Raw genomic sequence first — 14,688 nt, 5'->3', positions numbered from 1 at the left:
ACTCATTTTGTAGCTGCTGAAAAGGCGCGTCTAACGCAGTTTACCGCTTGTCTGTGCGTGCTATAATTTTGCGTAAGACAATTTTAAAAAAAATATATATATATATGAACATTTTTTAATAATATGTACAAAGATTTATTTGAATTAAATCTGTATATATAGATCATTACTCTCGTTAATTACAAAGTGTTTGCACTCGTTTGAAAGCTATAAACGAGACGCGTTTAACAAAGCTACTACCATAGATGTACATGCAATACTTTTTTGTGTAATGCAGTCTTGAACTATAAATGTAGCGGTAGCGCTGTAGCGGCAAAACCTCGTATCGCTACTTAAATATGTAGCGGGCGCTACCGCTACCGCTACATTGCCTTAAATGGAGAGCCGCTACCACTACCGCTACCGCTACATATAGCGCGCTACTGCCCACCTCTGAGTGCAACTCTCTCAGTGCAATCCTCTACAACCCCCGCGTGCTACGTCAGAACTTCTATCGTCCAGAGTTCCTCATGCAATATTCCGGCATCACTCGGAGCTCATTAGACAAGAATTGTCGTTTACGAAAATGAATGCCATGAAATGAATAAATGCACTATTATAACATCTTTCTGAACGAAAATCTTACAATGGTAAACAAAGTAAGATTTTATAATAGCATTTATTTTCAAATGAAAAATACGATAGACGTAACCGCAAAGAATAATTCATCTGCAAGTAAACCATTTTAGAAAACCAGCACAATACGCAAATGTAATCTAAGGAAATAAATTTCGCTAAGCTTTTTGATTGTGTACATGACAGGCTCTAGAGATTTGTAATTATAACAGTTACTGATGCTTCTGCAGTTTTCTGCTTATTGAAACCACAAAGAATAATTGAACTTGGTGAGACTATACTAGTTCCGTATAGTATACAGGACCTTAGGAGTAGCAGCAGTAATAACATAACATACCATAGCGATGTCAGCGCTAAAGTGTAGGCTTGATGTGGCCTGTTGCCGATTCTTGAATTTTTCGTGACTTGTTCACAGAAGATCTAAATCGTGTCATTTGACCGGATTTTTTTATGACTGATGATAATTTGAAATAGCCACTAGACTTCCACCGGGTTCTATATGGTGCTAGGCATTTCGAGTCCGAACATATATTTTTCCATGGCTTTATCTAGTCTGTTCTTGGACGCGTTCATACTCGGAGCGCCAACGATGTCATCGGGGAGGCTGTTCCACATGTCGGTGATTCGAAGTGAGAAGAAATGTTGTCGCATGGATGAGTTGCAGCGCAGTTTTTTTAGTTTATAGCCGTGGTCCCTGGTGTTGGTAATAGGAGGGTTTCGCACCGAAGGTCAAAAATTAACGACAAGGTTCCAATTGTTGGGAATTTCTCGAATTAATTATCACCCACCAGGGGCGGAAGGTCTCAATTGTCCAGTCTGATGAGGCTGGCGCGAAAAAAACAGCGTAGCATCTCATAGAGACGAAGTGACAAGGAGGGACAAGTGACAAGAAAAGACAGGTGACAAGGAGGGACAGATGATAAGGAGGGACAGATGATAAGGGGAGACAGTTGACAAGAAGAGACAGATGACAAGGGGGGACAGGTGACAAGAAGAGACAGGTGACAAGGAGGGACAGATGACAATGAGGGACAGGTGTCAAGGATGGACAGGTGACAAGGAGGGACAGATGACAAGGAGGGACAGGTGTCAAGGAGGTACAAGTGACAAGGAGGGACAGGTGACAAGAAGAGACAGATGACAAGGAGGGACAGGTGACAAGACAGGTGACAAGGAGGGACAGATGACAATGAGGGGCAGATGACAAGGAGGGACAGGTGTCAAGGAGAGACAAGTGACAAGGAGGGACAGATGACAAGGAGGGACAGGTGTCAAGGAGGGACAAGTGACAAGGAGGGACAAGTCACAAGGAGAGACAAGTCATAAGGAGAGACAGGTGATTAGGAGGGACAGGTGACAAGAAGAGACAGATGATAAGGAGGGACTGGTGACAAGAAGAGACAGGTGATAGGAGGGACAGGTGACAAGAAGATACAGATGACAAAGAGGGACAGGTGACAAGAAGAGACAGATGACAATGAGGGACAGGTGACAAGTAGAGACAGATGACAAAGAGGTCAAGCGTATCCAGGATACCTATCGTAGCGAGAAATTATTTAATTGGGCAAAATATCATCACATTGTGAACTACTCGGAAAGAGTTATAGGGGCCTAATTCGGACAAAGATTGGAAAAAATTCGGGTAAAATAAGGAAGTTTTTGTAAAAAAGTGGAGAGATCTTGGACAAGAATTGAACAAAAGTTTGACTATTAACCCATCTGGCATCCGACGCTGAAACGAAGTTTAAGTAAACGTTTTTTATCCATCAACGTTAATTAGAAGCTACATATATCGACGTCATTTACCTAGTGGAGAAGGTTTCGAACTAATTTCAGATAAAGTTCGAAAATAGTTCGCCAAAAAATTTGAACGATGTTCAAATAAAACTTGGATAAATATCGAGCAATTGTCTGAAAAAGTCTGAATTAGGTTGGATAATCTACGAAAACTTTCGGACTAATGTAACAGCTTGTGCCTTTCAAAGAATTGAAAATATTTTTTTATGAAATCTGCACAACGTAATGAATAATTAAGTGGAACGGCTGTCTTTTATCACGTGGTTGTGGAGGGACAAGGAGGGTGTGTGTGACAAGGAGGGACAAGTGCCAAGGAGGGACAAGTGACAAGGAGGGACAAGTGACAAGGAGGGACAAGTGACAAGGAGGGACAAGTGACAAGATGTATAGCGCCAAAAGCTATTGGCAAGCGTATCCAGGATACCTATCGTAGCGAGAAATTATTTAATTGGGCAAAATATCATCACATTGTGAACTACTCGGAAAGAGTTATAGGGGCCTCCCCCCGCAGACGACGTGGTGCGCCTGCGCGTGGCGCTGGACGGACAAGTGACAAGGCGCTATACATCTTGTCACTTGTCCCCACGATATCAACTCTTGTCAACAGTTGATATCGTGGGTGAGGGAGCCTCTTGTCAGCAGTTGATATCGTGGGTAAGGGAGTCTCTTGTCAGCAGTTGATATCGTGGGTAAGGGAGCCTCTTGTCAGCAGTTGATATCGTGGGTAAGGGAGCCTCTTGTCAACAGTTGATATCGTGGGTAAGGGAGCCTCTTGTCAACAGTTGATATCGTGGGTAAGGGAGCTTCTTGTCAACAGTTGATATCGTGGGTGAGGGTGCCTCTTGTCAACAGTTGATAACGTGGGTGAGGGTGCCTCTTGTCAACAGTTGATATCGTGGGTGAGGGTGCCTCTTGTCAACAGTTGATATCGTGGGTGAGGGTGCCTCTTGTCAACGGTTGATATCGAGGGTGAGGATGCCTTTTATCGACCGTAGATTTCCCATGGGATCTAAATTTACGGCAGAAAATATCAATAAGCTGCTGTTTTCTGAAACATATATACTTTTGGTACAGTGATATTTCATCTTGCAGATCCACGGATTGCATCGTGAATACAAATTTTTCAATATTATCTTTCAGCCATAGCACCTGGAGCATCTGAACTAAAAAATATAATATATAGACGTAAAACAAATCATTGCCAGTCATAACCCTTGCCATTAGCAAGAAAAACATTTCCGTCAATGTATGAACTAATTTTTATTGGTGTACTATTTTCTATTTGGTGCTTAACTTAGGTAAGCTCTTTAGGTAGGTTAATTTAATATTAATTATCAATAATGACCGACTAAACACGAAGCGTGTGAAGGATCAACAACGTTATTTGTACAGGTCAAATTCCGAGATGATGGAATCATAAAATCATTCTAAGCTTCTTAGCTTGAAAGAGAAGATCAGCGTGAAAATAATGTAAGTACTTGTCCTCTTAGTTAAGAATTACACCCGTAAATTTTTTTCTTAAAAAAATTTCTGCGTCAATGCTTTCGATACGCATGACACGATCATTGCCTCTCTTAATTTCGTTCTCGGAAACGGCAAAGTTTAATAGTTGTGTAGAGTTAAGATGCACAACTCTCTATGGAACCATAACAGAGCGAACAATAGCCGATATGCGATGTGCCTGACATCGGAGTCAGTATGCCTTTTATACTCGTCATATGCAGACTGCTGAACCTCGTTCACGCTTGCCAGTATACGTTCTGTGTTACACTGTGTTTCACTGCCGGCGGTGCGCTGTCTGGTTACCTGTACAATAGTTGTTTGAGGTTTAGAGCTAATAATAGTTTGAGGTTTAGAGCTAATAATAGTTTGAGGTTTAGAGCTAATAATAGTTTGAGGTTTAGAGCTGCCTAATTGCGATTAACTTCGTAGATTTTGATAGATTAATTGATGATTGAACGGACAAAACGAGCTTGAAAATTCACGCGTTTTACAGAAAAGTCAGCCGTAAATTTTACAGCTTAATAACTTAATAGTTAGCATACTCTGTATTTCAGTTGAACTTGTATAAATGAAGAACTTCTGCCTAACAATACCAAATTGCACAACAAAAACTGTTCACATTCAACTCGTTTTCCGTCATTCATAGCTCAGCATATCTCCACATACTCCACATATCTCAAGATATCTCAAGATATCTCAAGATATCTCAAGATATCTCAAGATATCTCAAGATATCTCAAGATATCTCAAGATATTTCAAGATATCTCAAGTAGTATCGTTGAAGCTCCGAGTATGAACATCTTCAAAAACAGACTAGACGAAGCTATGCAGGAGCATATGTTCAGTCTTAAAATGCCTAGCAAATTACGGACCAGACAATAAGTCCAGCAGCTATCTCAATCAATCGTCAGCTATGGAAAGATCGGGTTCCAAAGGCCGGATCCCTTGTGAACCAAGTCACGAAAAGTTCAAGAATCGGCAACAGGCCATGGGCCTATTTCTTCAACGCCGACACTTCTATTCTATTCTATTCTAAAGTTAATAGTATAAATACAAGTAGTTATCATGAATCACTTGGATAATTTTATCTAATATTTATAGTTTGAAGCATGGTTTTGGAAGACGAAGTGCATGTGAGGCTATTTTAACTTTTTCTGAACCGAATGGTTCAGGAATAAATCACATTAACCACATTATAAATTATAGAAATAAAACTCCGAAATTTTGCCTAGAATTTAAGGAACCATATAACCATTTGTGCAATCCGAAAAAAGTGCAGCTTGCCTTTCAATAATAGGGCGGTAGCCTTATAATTTCACAGCAAGCTCATGGAAGAGAAAGTAAGAATGAATACATATTAACTTGATAATTCAACCTGAACACTGTAAATCCGTGACAGATAAAACACAGAAGTTCCGCAAGAAACAAGCTGAAGTAGAAACGCAAGGATCGTTATGATTTTCCAGAGAGAATAAGTTTCGAGGGGAGAATTTGTGATCAGTTTTGTAAGGCAAACCATCATAGTTAGAGATCCCGTCCTTTACAGGGCGTCCCTCTAAATTAACTACTCCGCACCATGCCGTTACATTCCTGTTTCAGAGTCGTTCCGTTGAATTAACTGGTCGGCTTTTTGCCTTTTACAATCCTGTTTAAGAGTCGTTGCAATATTTTTTGAGTAGTTCCGTGGCATTTTTGGGAGGGAAGTGCCGCAGCAGTTGATGCTCTCTGTGCTCTCGCGTGGGTCACGTGGTCGTATAGGCACTGCAGCCCAATTGGCGAGGGCAGCCCAGCCTCGGAAATTCGAGGGGTTCAGTGGTGCCTTGCACCTCAGGCTGTGAGGAGGTTGATGTTGAAGCTCCCGTGGAGCCGAGTGGCTCTTGCGCTTGTTGCGCTCGGTCGTCTTAGGAGCGTAAATTTGACTTGCAGATTAGGCGTCAAGAAGGGCTTACTCTGTCATGAGGACTTGATAAGAAATTAATTTGTATATAAGGCTTAACCCGAAAAAATACAGTGACGCAATATTAACGAGTTTACGGGAGCGTGTTTAATCAAGGAATTTAAAGGCAAAGAAAACGCCAAGAAAATTTACCATATCGCTTTTAAATTCCTTGTGAACTTGCGATATAAGCAGACTGATAATATGAGTATAAATTCATTTCGTTTTCATTTCACTACGATTGTTAGGAATAGAAAAAGTTGCAAAAAATGTTTTTTTATTATTTTGAGGTCACTTCGGTTTACTTGCAACGTCCATCTTCTGTAATGAATAGAAGTGTTGAATAATTAAAGAATAATGATAAAAAATTATTCAGTTATTTATAAGTTCAATAATGCTACTAAGACTGAGTATATTGTCACCAATAACGATTATTCAAATCACTTAACACACTATGCACTTACATTAATTCGAACATTGTCAATTTTTCTACGGAGACAGATTATTTCTTCAATAATAGTTATCTTAAAAACTTCTTAATTTTCTTGTAAATTTTTATTGGACGATAACCGCAACAGAAAAAATCTCACCTTCGTAAGAAATCTTTACACGGAAAAGTTAACGAAATTATACTTTCATAAAATAAAAAATAATGTATAATTAAAACGTTTGAAAAAATATCATAAAACCGAAAAGCTTCTTCTGCAAATGTTTTTGTAGCTAACAAAAATTTAGATTTTGAAAAGCAAATTAACCACGATGAAACTACGAAAACAATTCAATGTTTATGCGTTAAAATTTTTTAATTTTATCGGAGTAATCGTTTTTATTAGCAAAATGTATTATTTTTATTATCAGAGTATAATTCAGATAAAAATTATCCGATTTATCAAAAAAATTGGCCATATTTTTTAGAACCAAATTATTGTGCAAAGCGAACGTGAATCTTTGATTGGAATTTTAAAATTGGACCATACACTCAAAGAGAATGAAAATCAATAATTAAGTAATACGTACAATATTCGTATAAAATGAAGCACTAAAAAATGTGATGAGCTTTTTAAACAAACTATTTTCGTTCCCCACCGCAAAAAGAACACACTGCAATTAAATAAGAAAATTATCTAGCAGAGTAAAATAATGTGATTCTGCCAGGTAATCTGCACAAAATGCAAATGGAAACTGAAACGGTCCTTGTAAAAAATAAAAGCCCACTGTGGCAATGCTTATTTGCTCTTGAAACTTAATTCTCCCAACAGTCAACGATGTTCATTCGGGGCTCATGCGAAATTCTCAATTGTCTACCAATCATTACGTAAAAATATGGCAAAAGTAGATTTACAAATCTCTATTGGGTTCATGAATAATATAAAAAATCAGGAGCTTAGGCATTTTAGTATTTATTTAATTTTACGCAGTGATGAAATAATTTTGTAATTACGATAACATTGAAACATGATCATTAATATCAGCATTACAATCCTCTATATTGCAGAAGCTTCACCTATGATATAGTTACTCATATTATATTTTTATATTAATATTCATGGCATTTGAATTCAGCGAGGATACGACTGCATAAATATGCCCATACGTTGACCTGAATTAGAGCGAGCAGCATTAGAATAGAAGAAGCAGTAATAAAATTCCCGCAGCCGGGACTATTAATGGCCACAAAGGTGGCAAGCGTCAGTATTTTGGCCGGCTTGCGATGCGTGGACGATTCCCTTTACGAGTCGTTTGCTCGTTGCTATTCCGCATGAACAGCCGCTCGTTCATACAAAATTTCTTGGCCAGCCTTGGTCGCTACACTGACAAATCCCGAAGGCAAGTTGACGCCTTTTCTTATGGTTATGCCGCCCGACATTGCCCAGGAAAAAAGATGCAAAAGTCGGCGTGATCTCACGAGGGGAGAAATGGCCGGCATGTTGTTTATCCAGATCCCTGACGTGTACTAGCATTTGAGGAGAAAATAGAGTCGGGTTTTCTGAGTAGGATAACTTTATTCTGTTTTCTTTTTTTTACTGATGCGCGAGCATCGTCATTGATGAACATTACTTATGTATTTATTATCACTGGGTATTTCTTTTGTCCCGTTATAGCAAATATAATGACATAGGATGTTATATTACATTGATGAATAATATTAATAATAATAGCGGATTCAGCGTTTATTAGGCCGTAGGCCTGTCACCGGTTCTTAACATAGCAGAACATTCACAGCTTGTTGTGGTCTCGAACTCGCAACTCACTGCTACAATTCTGCTGCGCTTAACCGCCTGGCCTCCTCGCCGATTCTGACCAGCAACTGGCGCACAGAGCTGGGATCGAACCCGCGCCTCTCTGCTCCAATCCTGGTACTCTGAACTGTAACCACTAGGCCACCCTGCCCCTTAAAATTGTCGAAATGGTCGAAAAGTCGGAAAATTTTCTAAAATTCGTTTTGTTCGTTGGTTGCTCCAAATAAAAGTTTTATTTTCTTTCTGCTTCTCGATTAACCTATGTATACGCGTTTTATAAAAGCCTGATTCTTAATAAGATGGATAAGTTGTCTGCACAAGTAGCAGAATACATCCTAATAACGCATCAAGACCGAAGAGATTTAACTGAAGCCGCTTCTTGAGAGTCTGGCAAGCCTGGCTCTGGCAGAGCCTCCTTGATACGCTTTTAAGGAACATTACCAATTCTGCTTTAAGGTTTCAGTTGCAAGGAAATGAACTTTCCAAGTTTCAGCAGATCCCAAATACGATCAGGCTTTCCATTACTGGATTCTGATGAAAAATCCCGGAGATTTTTTCAGAGCGTGGATCAGGAAATGCTGAACAATGAGCTCTAGCATTGATACATCGCACGCAAAATATGACAATATGAATTGTAACTGCCATTAAATTATTACATCACATGTTCTTGAAATGTTTTATACTCTGGGTAATAAAACATTCAGGTCCAGTTAGACCTGAGTTGGAAGTGAAGAATGCACCAGATACTCGTGAAAGTTGGAAGTATAAGATATTCGTCTTTGAAGAAATACGAGCTCAGAATAAATTGATTGATTAATGCACTGATGAAATTTCACTTCATTATACAATTTTAAATATACCGCGTGTCAATTACCCTTCTGAAATTATCAATAGTTGACAGTTGTCTTACTCGTGCCGCACTAAAAATAGATTGAAAAATAAGTTTACTGAACAATGACTGCGGTATGATAAATTAGAAAACTCTCAAATGAGTATATTTAGTCAACTGTGTCTTCCATTATATGCATAGAAGCTCTAACACAAACACTGTGTGTGCCCTGAATACTGTTGAGATAATTATGGTTATAAAATTATGGTGAATGCCCTGAATACTGTTGAGATAATTATGGTTATAAAATTATGGTGAAAAATTGTTTATACTAGCAAAGTTATCTAGATATAACTAGAAAATCGCGAACATCAAAGAAATTGAACAGGACGATAATCTGTTCCTTGGATTTTTGAAGCCAATAAGCTCCAATTTTATATTTAAATGATGGTTAAGTTTTTTTTGTGTAGTTTAGCGACTGAACGTTACTCGAAATTTTATTCCTAGAATTGAAGTAGTTGCATAGAATAAAATAATGCCGAGAAAAGAAGTAATAATGCAGAGGAAGGAAAGCCCTTCATACTATTCGTCATGCAAGCCAATGGACAAAAAAAGCGCCCTGGTCGTGTATTGCCTGCAAATTATTCAGCGAATTATTCTTCTTGACGCCTTCATTGTTGGCAGCTCGTTGACGTTGGCGTCATCTCCATTTCCACGTACGATATTACAGTACAAATCTGGGTCGTCTTTTTCCTCGCCGTCACCACAGCCACCCGACGGCACTCAAGCAGATTCGTCGCCAATATTTACGAGATTTGCATTCGAGCCCGAGGTCTCATCCACTGAACAGCAATCTCGAGCGCCTGTCGAAATAGAGATGAGCTTCTTAGAACCTCCGCGAGCTTTGGCACTCGCTCAACATAGAGGGACTCCTTCAAACTTCCCTCATCCTTACGAAGGAGAGGAGGGGAAATATCCTCTTTACCCTCACGTCGGCACCTTGGGACCGTATGACAACAATTGGTTTCCGGAAGATTATAGGAATAGTCGTCGCAATATAGATCGGTGAGGCCTGCAAGAAGCAGAAGAAAGTTATAGCACAGACCCCATAAGTATTACTCAATACGCAAGCCTGTACATGAATATCATACGTTATTGTACGGAAAATTGCTGTTGATAATTCAATTTTAGTCGAGAATGCCAGGTCTGAATCTTATAAGACAATTGAAAGATAAATTGTAGTAGTTTGTAGAAGCTACCAAAGGTTCTGCAAACCTTTGTAGAATTGTAATTTGAATGAACCTAACAAAGATTACTTCTGTCTCTCAACAGTTGATCGAAGCGAGAATGAATGACTGTTGAAGAATGTGTTGAGAATGTTGAGGATGAATGAATAAAGTTGATTACTTTGAATTAAATATGCTCATCAGGACAATCTACTACCATTAGGTTTGAATGACAGCAATTTAACTATTTGAGGTGAACAGGCCATGTCAGTGCTTTCGGAATTCAGGTTCATGGACTTTTGGAGATTATATAATTACCATGCTATTGCACTGGCATACAATTAATTACACTGGCCATTTATTTAGAGTACGTGCGCAATATATAAACAAATTATGGAGATGTGTTTATTGACGAGATGATCATTGCAATGATGTTTATTCGCATTCCGTCCTGAGGAAAATTAGCCATAAACTTATGAGCTTCTGGTGGTGAACCTAGAAACTGTTAAAAACATTTTATTCTTGAAGTCCAATCCTGTATTTCTTTACATGATCTTTAACCACCTTTCCGGCGATCATTTTTTCTTTAACCACATTTCTGATGCCCAGCCACAAATTCGACGTTGATCCCTCACGTATTCAGGAACTGATAACCACATTTCTGATACCCAGTCCCAACCCTGACGTGCCCGGTGCCCAGGTCCTCGACGGGCAGCCCGGGCGTGGAGATCGTGTCGCTGGGCATGCCGGCGCTGGTGCGGGTTGGTGACAACATTAACCTTACGTGCGACTTCCGACTGCTGGGGGAAGGCCAAAGGATCTACACTGTAAACTGGTGGCGAGACAAGGATCAGTTCTACACATACAACACAGAGAAACACAACAATAAGAGCGTCTATCACTTCAACGGCATCAAAGTTGACGTGAGTCTACGTCGCTGGCTACTGTTTTCTTGACGCTAAACTTTGTGTTACTTTGCATGTTTTTCCGGAGCGGACGTGTATGATTTTCTCAAGGCAAAAGTCCAAATTAAAATTCTTTGCTCTACTTTATTTTAAATAAATTGAGGGTTAGAGTAATGATGGTTTCGCAAGTCAAAAAATTGCTAAGGCATTTTTCCGAATGCATAGCGTTCATAATATTGCTGAATAACATTTAATAATTTTATTTTATTACCAACAATTGTCTATAACCTAGCAACTTAGTCTAAAGCGGTGAAAATTTACTGTCTCGGTGTAGGAGTGGCGCTCAACGGAGCGGTCGGTTACTTGCCGATTATCATGTTTATGACAGGCTTAATTGTTAATATAAATAATTTGAATATTAATAATATTTAATGTAGTGCGAATTAGTAAAGGCCTCGGTGCAGGAGTGTCGGTCAACGGAGCGCTCGGTGGTGCTGCTGACCATTATGTTTATTGAAGGTTTAATTGTCAATATAAATAATTTGAAAAACTATAATATTTAATGAAGTGTGAAGTAGTAAAGGTCTCGGTGCAGGAGTGGCGGTCAACGGAGCGGTCGGTGGTGCTGCTGAACGTCTCCCAGGCGACGAGCGGCGCCTACAAGTGCGAGGTGATGACGGAGGCCCCGGCCTTCAAGACGGCCGTCATGTACAAAAACATGACAGTTGTAGGTGAGCAAACTTGATGATGGGGGTGATGATGGTGCCACCAGTGCGAGGTGATGACAGAGGCCCCGGCCTTCAAGACGGCCGTCATGTACAAAAACATGACAGTTGTAGGTGAGCAAACTTGATGATGGGGGTGATGATGGTGCCACCAGTGCGAGGTGATGACGGAGGCCCCGGCCTTCAAGACGGCCGTCATGTACAAAAACATGACAGTTGTAGGTGAGCAAACGAATTATTGATGATGGGTGATGATGGTTCCGTCTTGACGAATGAAAAAGTGATTAATGAAGGCGATGTAACTACCTAAACATATTTTGTAAGATAACAAGAAGTATGGCAAAGGAAAACCAAAAAGACCGGAATATTAAAATTCATCCCTAAATGAAAGCAGAAATGTCAGGTGACAATGTTGATACCATTCATCCCTGGATATTTCCTGATTGATGTCTTCATTGTTAAAAGATAATATCCTTCACATGCGATATGTTCATAAGCATTTCCTTTTATTAGTCTTTCCTGTTTATCAAGTCACGCCCTTGGTGACGTCAAATAGCGAAGCTATAAAAGCTCTGTCTCAAGCGATTAACTTGTCTTGGGCCGAGAACAGTCGTGTGTAAGCCCTTACTCCTGTCCGTATCCATCAGGACAGTAACCCTAAATTAATTTCAGAGTAGAAGATACACTCTGGACTTATCCATACTTCAACTGGACGCCGAAGACATCAGTGTTAAAGCTCCAACTTATAATCTGATTATCCTAACCTGTAAGCCGAACTATAATCCTAAAAGTATATTATGTAATCGTTTACGCTGTTCCTCTATATCCTCGGATCCCGCTACAACCGAACTACCGTCAGGTCATACTTAATTGCGATTCAATAGCGCATCGTCCACTACCAAATCTTACCTTTGTACATCTTAACCTTTTTAACCTTAACTTTTTATATCTTAATCTTAACCCCGTATATTTGTTCACTGCCCAAAAAGCGATGTCGCAAAATTAAATATTTCGGATTGACAAAAAAAAAAAAAAACGTTACTTGAAAGTACCGACGGCGTTTAATCTGCGAGTTCAAAGAAAGTAAACAAGGAATGGCTGAGCTGAAAAACTCGAGGTCTGGTAATTCCTCGTCGAGGATGCGTCTTCATTAGGATCTTGGGGACGTCGCTCCAACGATGTCACTTTTTCGTCCTAAATTTTGTTTGCCTTTGTTTCATTTCGCCTGACGCACCGCGGAGATTGCCTGCCTCGTTTTTACCCAAGACGAACTTGGGGTGAATATAGTTTATAATACGAAACGTGTGCGAATTTCGAGGAATATGATTTATGATACGTTATCCGACCCACGAATCTTGTTCCGTCCACGAGTTCCACATATTTCACAACAATCTTGAATTATGTATACGCAAAATAAATTATACTAAATTATTTATAACCCATTCCGACCATAGTAAACCATGATTCTCGTTCTGACAGTTCCACCAGCAAGCATCAGCATCTACCCTCAGCTACCAGCGCCCGCGCTGTACAAACCTGGTGAGACCATCCAAAGGTTCTGCACTGCTACAGACTCCAGCCCGCGCACCGATCTGCAATGGCATATCAATGATATACCGGTCTGTATGTTTATGCATCGCTTATATACTATTGTGTATCAATTTTAAACATCGATTGTTGCGATATATGAAGCGAATTTGCACGATTCGATGTTGGGATTTAATCCGGAAATTATTTATGCACCTTTCATTTGTACTTTATTTTCCGTAGTGGTATTTATTGCTTCATAGAAATGGATTGTATTATATAATATATCATCAGAAACATACTAAACTGAATATAACTAGAGTACCTCAACTAGAATATAATAGCACAATTGATATTCATAATTATTTGTATCGAGTGAATAGTGGTTTAAATTATCAAAAGTTGAATAAAGAAATAAGCTGCACATATTCATATTTTAATATTGATATTATAATCACTCCAAACTCATACAGCAATCAATACATAGCACAGACACGAAAACTCAAATAAAATAAACAAATGTTTCCAAAATATCTACAACTCAAACAAAAGGTCTCACAACAATATAGATTGAAATGCAAGAAATAATACTCAAATTATACATATAGTTCTGTCCGGAATTGTACTTGGATCTTATTACGTAACATCCAATTGTGGCAAACTGTAGGAAAGAGTCTAATTTTTCCTCCGATAGTACAGCGTATAGCCGGCTATTTCGCAGCAAACTCATGAAAGAGAAAGTAAGCATTAATATATTATTATTTAATATAATTATTGATAATTTATGCGCAGGCGACATCGGAGGAGCAGACGGATTACCCAGACCGCGTTAACGACGATGGTAGGATCAGCACCCGCTCCAGCGTCGAGCTCGTAGCGCCGGTGCGTTTCAGCGCAGGCCGGGCGCGCGTCTCGTGCTTGGCGTCTCTCAACGGCCAGCTGCTGTCCAACTTGTCAGAGACGCTCTACGCCGACGAGATGCTTCCTGTTCCTTATAACGCCTATGCTGTTAGCCAAGGTCTGTTATATTCTGTACATTATAAATATTGTCTCATACGGTTAAAACACTAGAGTAGGGTTACTTTCAACGGCCAGCTGCGTCTAACTTGTCAGAGACGCTCTATGTCGACGAGATGCTTCCTGTTCCTTATAACGCCTATGCTGTTAGCCAAGGTCTGTTATATTCTGTCCGTTATAGGTATATTGGATGACATCCATTTCAGGTATAATGGATGACATCCATTACAGGTATAATGGTCCATTACAGGTATAATGGATGACAACCTTTACAGGTATAATGGATGACATCCATTACAGGTATAATGGATGACATCCATTACAGGTATAATGGATGACATCCATTAGAGGAATAATGGTCTATTAC

At 39.5% G+C, this 14,688-nt stretch overlaps 1 protein-coding gene across 1 annotated transcript; it reads left to right on the top strand.

Annotated features, from left to right (window-relative positions):
* Positions 1 to 8,869: 8,869 nt before the first annotated feature.
* On the top strand, positions 8,870 to 14,380 carry LOC108671942. The gene is made up of 6 exons (XM_047883112.1): positions 8,870 to 9,986; positions 10,848 to 11,070; positions 11,648 to 11,783; positions 13,257 to 13,396; positions 14,097 to 14,322; positions 14,376 to 14,380. Exons 1-6 carry the CDS (start codon positions 9,457 to 9,459, stop codon positions 14,378 to 14,380), a joined length of 1,260 nt encoding a protein of 419 aa, XP_047739068.1. The 5' UTR covers positions 8,870 to 9,456.
* The last annotated feature ends 308 nt before the right edge of the window (positions 14,381 to 14,688 follow it).

This window comes from Hyalella azteca, unplaced genomic scaffold, assembly GCF_000764305.2.
Source record: "Hyalella azteca isolate HAZT.00-mixed unplaced genomic scaffold, Hazt_2.0.2 contig12030, whole genome shotgun sequence".
Taxonomy (NCBI): domain Eukaryota; kingdom Metazoa; phylum Arthropoda; class Malacostraca; order Amphipoda; family Hyalellidae; genus Hyalella; species Hyalella azteca.
This window is presented reverse-complemented; position numbering and strand designations above follow the sequence as displayed.